Genomic DNA, 9509 nt, shown 5'->3' with positions numbered 1-9509 from the left:
TGAGGGAGGGAGGGATAGATGAGCAGTGAAATGGATGGATGACTAGATGGGTGTATGAATGCATGAATGGATCTATGAGTGGAGGGAACTGTGGATGGATGAGTGGATGGATGGATGGACGGATCTATGGATGGAAGGATCTCTGGATGGATGGGTGGATGGATGGGTGGAGCTGTGGATGGAGGTATCTGTAGATGGATGTATGGGTGAATGAGTGGGTGAATGGATGGATGGATGGATCTATGGATGGATGGATCTGTGGAGGATGGATGGATGGATGGATGGATGGGTGGATGGATGGATGGATGGATGGATGGATGGATGGGTGGATGGGTGGGTGGGTGGATGAATAAACAGTGAGATGGATGGATGGATTGACCCATGGATGCAGGGATCTATGGATGGATGAATGGATGGAAGAATAGATGGATGGATGAGCAAGCAGTGAGATGAATGGATGGGTAGATGAGCAGTGAGACGGGTGGATGGATGGATGGATGGATGCGTATATGCATGCATGCTCTGGACCAGCCTATTCTGCCCCCATCTCAACCTCCTCTTGTCTTGCCCCTCCCTCTATAGCTTTTCCTGAACCCCATAAACATGGATGGAGCTATTTCTCTCATCCTGTCCATCAAGAGGAATCCCAAGTCCAGGATGGAAGAGCTCGACATTTCCGTAAGTAATCAAATGGTAGCCACTTGCACCAGGACGTGAACCAGTGTCCTCTGTCTACTTGGTGCTGGCCAGGCCCACAGCTCCACCCCTCACAGGTCCTGACACAAACGTCCCATGGAGAGGTCACTCCTTTGGGCACAATTCTGTCCTTTCCAGGGAGCCTTTCACTAAGTGCAGCCATTTAGTAAATAATATCACAGCATGAAAGAATTTACCAGATCCAAGAAAACAGGCCATGGATACCTGATAGTAGAGAGAAGGCAATGCCAAAAACAAAGGTGGGAAGACTCCAAACAGAATTTATTTTCCACCAGTTTTGCTGGTAAATGGCCCAGATCCCAGAATAGTTCTGGAGTCATAGAAATTTTAGAACCTGGGTATTAGAACATACAAGCTTTGTTTTCATTTCATGTCTTGGCCTATTGGAATTTGTAGGTGAGAATCCCTTGATGAGGAAGGAAAGTCCGAGGAGGTAACTTCAGGCTCCTGCAGGCCAGGCACTCACTGGAATCAGCATCATGGTGGCAGCTGATGCTGGCAATATTCAGTGCTTGTCTATCATTTCATTCTCTTTCTCTTCCTAAGTGATTTTACGTTGGCCAGCACATTCCATCTGCTCTAGAAGGTCAGTAGAGTACTGTGTTAGTTTACCAGGGCTGCTGTGATAAAGTACCACACACCAGTGACTTAAACAACAGAAATGGATTGTCTCGTGGTTGTGGAGCCTGGAAGTCTAAGATCCAGGTGTCGGCAGGGTTGTTTCCTTCCCAAGCTGTGAGGGAGAATCTGTCCCAGGCTTTCCTAGCTTCTGGTGGTTTGCTGGTGATCTTTGGTGTTCCTTGTCTTGTAGAAGCATCACCCAAATCTGCCTCCTCTTGTCCTTCTCTCTGTCTCTGTATTCAAATGTCCCCTTTTTATAAGGACACAGTCGTATTGGTTGAGCATCCAATATAATGACCTCATTTTAACTTGATCATCTGCAAAGACCCTGTTTTCAATAAGGTCACATTCAAGGTCCTGGAGTTAGAACTTCAGCATCTTTTGGGGAGAGGACTGCAAATTTCAACCCATAACAAGTATTTTTGCTCATTTTCCCATTTTACATCTTAAAAAAACTGAAACAGATGGGTCAGGTTATTTACCTGGGACCCATAGCAAGTGAGAAACACAGCAGGAAGAAACTCAGGGCTTCTGTCTCCCACCCTAGAATTCTAGAAAGGTATGATGTTAAAGTCCTTTACATTTTTTAATGCCACACACATATGATGCTTTGCAAGATTTTTTTTTTTTTTTTTAAGTTGGAGTGTCACTCTGTTGCCCAGGCTGGAGTGCAGTGGCGTGATCATGGCCATCACAGCCTCGACCTGATAGGCTCAGGTGATCCTTCTGCCTCAGCCTTCCAAGTAGCTGGAACCACAGGTGCACGCCACAATGCCCAGCTAATTTTTTGATTTATTATAGAGATGGGGTCTCGCCAAGTTACCCAAGCTTGTCTCGAACCTCTGGACTCAGGCAATCTTCTTGCTTCCACCTCCCAAAGTGCTGGGATGACAGGCATGAGCCACCACGCCCAGCCTGTAAGATTATTTTAACATCTTGCAATTATAACAGGGATGATATTTTGAATATTTAAATCCAAGCTCCTTAGAACTGAATGCTTGGTAAAGTTTGGGCACAAATTTTAAGACTCTATGACATCTCAGGCACATTCCTTCCACCTTTGGCCTTTCCCCCTGGCCCAGGCCATTTCCTGTGCTCCCAAGTCTTCTCCAGAGGACCTTCCCTGCCCTCAAGCCACAGTCCTGCCTTTGCACCCAGGATGCCCCGTTAACCCCTCTGATCTCAGCCCATGTGCAGATTTTAAGGCATGTGTTCCCTCCTCACCCCCACCCCCACAGCCCCAGGGCCTGCAGAACAGGTTGGAAGGCATGGACCCAGGCACTGCCTTGGTGTGTTTGAGAGGACATTAGAAATGGCACTGTCAGCAGATTCAGTGCCTCACGCCTGTAATCCTAGCACTTTGGGAGGCTGAGGCAGGAGGATTGCTTGAACCCAGGACTTCGAGATGAGACCAGTCTAGATAACATGGTGAGACCTCGTCTCTAAAAAAACCAAAAAATTGGCCAAGTGTGGTGGCATGCACCTGTAGTCCCAGCTATTCAGGAGACTGAAGCAGGAGGATCGCCTAAACCCAGAAAGTCGAGGCTGTAGTGAGCTATGATGACACCACTGCACTCCAGTCTGGGCAACAGAGCTGCTGTCTGTCTCTCTCCTTCTTCACAAAAGGAAATAGGAAAAAAAGTGGTGCTGTTTAGTCCTTGATGGCAACAAACCTATGGGCTGTATCCGCACTGGCACTCATCAAGCCCACCAGGGCGAAGAGGGGTGGATCAGCCTCTTCCCCCTTTTCTTAGCCATGCTGCCATCACACCAAACAGTGCTGTGATTCTTTTTTGCAGATGCTTCTAGAACTTTCTCTAGACTCCCTGAAAAGGTATAGGTTTAATGCTCTGAAAAAGGTGAAATGGGACTCAGAACCACCATTGTGGAATGAAACAGGTGGACCAAACTGGTGGAGGCTGGGAAGGAGGAAACGCTGCCTCTGAGGACACGTGTCCTCCTCTGTCCTGCAAACCAGCTGTGATGACGCTGCCGGAAGGGGGAGTTCCCGACGCCTTCTGAGTCACTTGTTGGGGTAAAGGACCTCTTTCCAGGGTGCCTGCAACACTCATGTGAGCATGGACGTTTCGGGACACATGCTTAAAGCCAGTCTTGCCACACACAGTTGTGTCTTGGCCTTCGTATGGAGACACTCGGGCTCGCCATCTGAGAGCAGAGCTGATCTGGTGGCAGGTGACAGGCCACCAGCATGCAACAAAAACATGCGATCAAAATGCTGTAGGAAACTTACGTGGCACATCACAGGCATGAAAGCCCGAACCATCCCAATCTAGGAGCAGCTCTGAGGACACACTGGAAAAAGCAGAACTCCCCAGCTTTGCTTGGAGGGAAGGGAGGGCCCACTGGCCACGCAGGGAGGTGGCGCCCTGCAGTGCCCTCGTCACAATGGGTCCCTTCTCTCCTGCCACAGAACGTGCTGGTGTCCGAGCAGTTCATGAAGATCTTAGATGGGGTGTGCACTGTGCACCCGCTGCTGGATGTGCAGTACAAGGCAGTGCAGGGCCTCTCCGACAAGAAGACCCTCCTCCTGTGGACAAACCCCATGAAGCTGATCCAGGTGAGCTCCGGCTCTCCTCCGGGGTCTCCAGGGAGCCCTGGAGAAAGCTGGCCCTCGGCTACCAGGGTTTCACTCCCCCAGTGTCTGCGCAGTCCTCTGTGACTGCAGACATGGAATATTCCTCCAGACACTGGATTCCTGAGCAGCACCTTCCAATTCCCAGGGGCTAGCTAAAGTGAGGGTGGGGCTTGGCATGAGAAGGATTCCCCCACCCAGGATTTTCAACCTGCACACGTATGATCAAAAGCAGGTCACTGGTGCTCTCTGGGCCTCCGACTCTTCACCCGGGGAATGGTGGCATAGTACCCTCCACAGTAGGATTGCTTGGGTGGTTAAATTACATAACATGCGTGAAGTGCTTTAAAGAATGCCAGGTACAGTATAAGCCCAATGCACACAGGTTTTTTTCCGACGACTGGTAAGGATGCCAGGACATCCCTGCAGTCACAATGCCTATCTGATGGTTTCAGCTAAAAAGGGACATTCAATCCTTTATTTCTGGTGGTAACCTGCTCCTTGCTCAAGTCTTAGACTGTCTCGGGCAATCTCAGGAGGCAGATGTGACTATAAAGATGTGAAACAGAGACTGTTCGAGCTGAAAGGGGTATCAGTGCACCTCTAGTCCCGTTGCCTCACAGAGCAGTGGCCAGACCTGGGTCTGGCATTCCCCACAACCCACGGCGTCTGAGCTGGTGGGGACTGGGGGCTGAGGAGCCCACTGCTGGCTGCAGTCTGGTTGCTGTCTGGGAAGCAGGTCTGGTTCTGCAGGGGGCATGCCCTAGTGGGGCTGCTCTGTGCCTTGGTTTCCAGGGCTAAATACAAGAGCTCTCACATGAAAATGATTGTTTTGTGGAAAGTTCTAGATGGCAAAGGGATGTCTAGTATTTTTACAAGTAAGGTGACTTCAGATGGAACCAAGGCCAAACCTGTTCTACAAGGGGGCAGGGTACTCCGGGGAACAGAAATGGAGCTGTCTGGTGCAAAGCGGGAACCCTAGCCCTTGATTTAAAGAAGTGCAGAGATATCAGGCATAGTGGCTCATCATGCCTGTAATCCCAGCACTTTGGGAGGCCCGAGGCTGGAGGATCACTTGAGTTCAGGAGTTCGAGACCAGCCTGGACAAAATAGTGAGAACCTGTCTCTACAAAGATCCAAAAATTAGCCAAGCGTGGTGGTGCATGCCTCCCAGCTACTTGAGAGACTGAGACAGGAGTCTTGCTTGAGCCCCAGAGGTCAAGGCTGCGATGAGCCATGATCCTGCCACTGCTCTCCAGTCTATGTGACAGAGTGAGACTTCGACTCAAAAAAAAAAAAAAGGCACAGAGAAAGAAGCAGAATAGAGACCAAAGTCATGGGGTATAAAACACAGTCCTTCCTTGCCAAGTGCCAGCAACCCGACTGGCAAAATGGGGTAGATAGAAAGTGTCACCTGAGTCATAAGTAAATGACAAAAGCAGCAAATCTAGTTAGAATCCAAATGTGCTGGATGCAGTGGCTCAGCCTGTAATCCCAGCACTTTGGGAGTCCAAGGCGAGTGGATTGCCTGAGCCCATGGGTTCAAGACCAGCCTAAGCAACATGGCAAGACCTCATCTCTACAGTAAGTCAAAAAATTAACTGGGCATGGTGGCGTGTGCCTGTAATTCCAGCTACTTGGAAGGCTGAGGTGGAAGGATCGCTTGAGAGACCAGCAGGCCAAGGCCGCAGTAGCCGTGAGTGTGCCACTGCCCTCCAGCCTGGGCAACAGAGTGACACTCCAACTCAAAAACAAAAAAGAATCCAAATGTGAGGTCACTGTGGGGTTGGGCAAACAGAAAGAATGACTTCCTGGCAGAGACAGGGTTGCAGAAGAGCCTCGAGGTGGTCACCCGGTGTGGGGGGGTTGTTCTGGAAAGAGATTCTTGCAGCAAAGGCACAAGCAGAGACCACACTGCACGTGACATGTTTAGGGGATATGACTGGAACCCCAAGGCTCCAACAGAAGAACCATGGGCTCACAGAGGAGCAATAAAGTCAAAACTGGAGAGGGAGACCAGGCTGGATGTGGTCGACCTCAGATTTTAGGCTCAGAGTCCAGGTTTGGGAATTCCACCAGGAATAGGGAGCCATTGAGGACTGTTGAGCAGAGGATGTGATATGAACCCAGCAGGGCTGAGGGGTAATCGTCTGGCAATGGGGAGTGAAGTGAACCTAAGAGGGTAAACATGATGGTGGGAAAGCCAGTGAGGACACGTCCATGGCAGCACCGTGAACCCCTCCAGGGCACAGCTGTGTGGGATCCTATCAACAGCACCCACCAAAGTGGCAGGCCCTGATGCCAGCCAAGGCCTTTAGCACAGAACCCACTCTGGCTGGGACAAGAACAAAGGGACTTATTAGGGGATCAGACCACAGACAGGTCAGGAGGGCTCCCAGACAGACTTGGCTTAGAGTCCAGAAATGGCTTCCAGAACACTCCAACTGGGTTGCCGACAGGCCTGCTGCTTCTGCCACTGTCAAGAAGCTGCATAGTCAGAGGGCCCCGCTGGGTCAGGACTGGCCATGGAAGCTGCCCATGCCAGCCTCTCTCAGGGGAGACCCCTTGTGTGAGTCTTATTCGGTGCATGCCATCCTGTCCTGAGCTGCAGGGCCCTGGGGAATGCTGCACTTGGCCCTCCAGGCTCTGCCCGCTGGGAGGAGCTGGCGTGGGGCTGGGGCTGCCCCACTCGGCCATGGTATGCCAGGCTCGGCCAGGGGAGCCGCACTCGGGTGTGTTGGAGAGAGGGTCCGGCAGGACGTCCAGCAGCTGTCAAGGACGCAGAGCTGGGCATGGAGACTGAATCACCGGGAAGGGTGAGAGGCAGTGCAGTCTGGAAGGGGAAGTGTGGACAGAGAAGGGAGGGACCAGGGGCTGCACCGGGGCATTTCCCCTGACATCTACCAGAGTCGCTGTCAACACAGCAGGACCCTGCCTGGAGGCTGTTGAGAGTGGAGGGGAAGAGAAACTAAACATACTTTTAACATGGCTGGGTGCGCTGGCACGTGCTACTCGGGAGGCTGAGGCAGGAGAATCACTGGAGCCCAGGAGTTCTGGGCTGTGGTGTGCTGTGCTGATCAGGTGGCCTCGCTAAGTTTGGCATCAAGGTAGTGACCTCCCAGGAGCAGGGGACCCCCCCCCCCGGGGTTGCCTAAGGAGGAGTGAAGCAGCCCAGGTCAGAAACGGAGCAGGTCAAAAGTCCATTGTGATCAGGAGTGGGATTGCACCTGTGAAGAGCCACTGGGCTCCAGCCTGAGCAGCATAGCGAGACCTTGTCTCCAGAAAAAAGAAAAAAATTATAATTAGAGAAATGAACCCCAAAGAATATTTTAATGACATTGAAAAGGCGTTCACAATGTGTTAGTATGATGCGTTTCATAAAACAAGAGGTGTATAGAAAGATAACAGACAAATTAGATAAATAAGAAGATAGACTGCTATTGGATGGATAGATGGATAGATAGATAGATAGATAGATAGATAGATAGATGATGGGTAGATAAATAAATAATAAATGATAGATGATAGGTAGATGGATGGATGGATGGGTGGATAGATATTATACATAGAAGGATGCATGCACAGCAAGATATCACCTCTGGACGGTGGGATTGAGTTTTATTTTCTCTTGCTAATCTGAAATTCACCTTCACTGTGAGCAGGTAATACAGTTGACCCCTAAACGACACGGACTTGAACTGTGTGGGTCCACTTATCCACGAATTTTTTTCAATAAATACAGCCGGCCCTCTGTATCTGCGGGTTCTGCATTCACAACCAAACATGGATAAAAAGCACCGTATTGAGGGATGCAAAACCACGGATACAGAGGGCCTGGTTCCAGTTCCACATGACTGGCTGCAGGACTTGCATCCCTACGGGTCTTAGTAGCCACAGTGTCTTGAGCCAATCCCCTCCTATACTGAGGGACCATTATATTTTCAAAATGAAAATGGTGAAATATTACTTTTGAAATCATTTAGCCAGGTGGGGTGGCTCACACCTGTAATCCCAGCACTTTGAGAGGCTGAGACTAGAGGATTGCCTGCTCCCAGGAGTTCGAGACCAACCTGGGCAACATGGTGAGACCTCATGTCTAAATTAAATCCAAAAAATTAGCCGGGCATGGTGGCACACACCTGTGGTTCCAGCTACTTGGAAGGTTGTGGTGGAAGGATCACCTGAGCCCAGCAAGTTGAGGCGGCCATGGCCATGAGTGTGCCACTGCCCTCCATCCTGGGCAACAGATACTCAAAAAAAAAAAAAAAGGAGAAAAAAAATCATCCAACGAAGTCCATCTCCAGCTGAGCATTTGGTGAGACAAAGAACCCCAGAATTCCTAGAGCCCATCTAACCCGTCGCACTTCGTAGCTGTGGTCTAAACTTCTCATCTCCGAGAACACCCCACCCACCATCCACAGCACCTAGTCCTAACAGAAGGAATTTAAAACCCAAGTTGCATGTGCTAACGTGATCCCTGCCCTCCGCTTGACGCTTGACGTAGGGCCCATCTCCCACCGGGGGAGCGGGCAGCATTTCAGCTCAGTGGGGCGGGCCCCTGGGAGCCCCACAAGCACACAGTAGCCACGGGCAGCAAGCCTCGGCTCCTGGTCCTGAAGAACTCAGGGAGAAGGTTTTGATCGTTGTTGTGAGGCCAAGTGTTTGCTCCTGGTGTCCTTGCTTCCCCAGAGCTACGCAGACCAGCACAGAATGACAGTCCTGGATTTCTTCAAGAGCTTGAGCCCCACCAAGATGATGAAGATGCCTGTGGATGACTTCCGGAAAGCTATGATACAGGTGTGCTGATGCCTATGGTACAGGTACAGGTGTGCTGCAGGCACCGTGTGGGGGGGTTGGAGAGAAAGAGGAGAGGGAGGAGGGAGAGCTGAGCATGTGGCAGAGCTTCCTGGGCTTGCTGTGAGACCCTCCTCATTTATCAGGACCCTGGGGGGACCCCAAGACCTCCCTCAATCCCTATTGATGTCGCTTCTGGAGCCACATGGCTTGATATCACCTGAAGACACACGCTGTCTTTCCAGGCCTTTCTCCCTATTGCATTTGGCTCCAGGGAAGATAAAAAATGGACTGAGGGAAAAGACCACACCCCAAGCCCCATCCACCTTGGCCACATGTCTTACCTGAATCCTTCATTCTGGGAGCCCCCACGTAACAGAGGGTGTGAGGTCCCTGCAGGGCACCCTCAAAGGGGTCCACCATCAGAGATCTGAGAGGGAAACAGGGCCTCAGGACAGGATTCAAGAGGGACACTCGGGGGCCCAAGCAGGGCTGGAAAAGGCCCCCAGGACGCTGTGGGTCACAGGGTTGGCCAGGACGCAGCAAGAAATGAGAATGAGAACTTTACAGGGCTGCAGAGGAGAGTTCTGTCACCCCGCGGCCACTCACGTCCCCAGTCTTGGTCTCCTTTTCTCTACTGCCCCCCAAAAAAGAGAGGCTCTCTGGAGTCTGGGCTGGGAGATTCCCGGGGGCTCCTCTTGGTTCCTTCCTAGCTGCCATACGTGGTCCCAGGAGGAGTGAGGCACTGTGCAGGTGTGCGTGTTGAGGGAGAGTCTGGGGGTGC

General features: G+C 51.2%; 1 protein-coding gene across 1 annotated transcript in view; it reads left to right on the top strand.

The window, feature by feature from the left end:
- LRRC74A (leucine rich repeat containing 74A) overlaps window positions 1-9509 on the top strand; it is a 32903-nt gene that overhangs the window by 21727 nt on the left and 1667 nt on the right. Inside the window, exons 11-13 of the mRNA XM_021710517.1 lie at window positions 583-678; window positions 3770-3916; window positions 8621-8728. Coding sequence (XP_021566192.1) covers window positions 583-678; window positions 3770-3916; window positions 8621-8728 — 351 coding nt within the window. The remainder of the gene's footprint in view (window positions 1-582; window positions 679-3769; window positions 3917-8620; window positions 8729-9509) is intronic.

The sequence above is a fragment of the Carlito syrichta genome, unplaced genomic scaffold, assembly GCF_000164805.1.
Source record: "Carlito syrichta isolate Samal-C Ts95f unplaced genomic scaffold, Tarsius_syrichta-2.0.1 Scaffold289318, whole genome shotgun sequence".
NCBI lineage: Eukaryota > Metazoa > Chordata > Mammalia > Primates > Tarsiidae > Carlito > Carlito syrichta.
The sequence above is the reverse complement of the archived record's forward strand: the minus strand, read 5'-3'. Positions and strand labels throughout refer to the sequence as shown.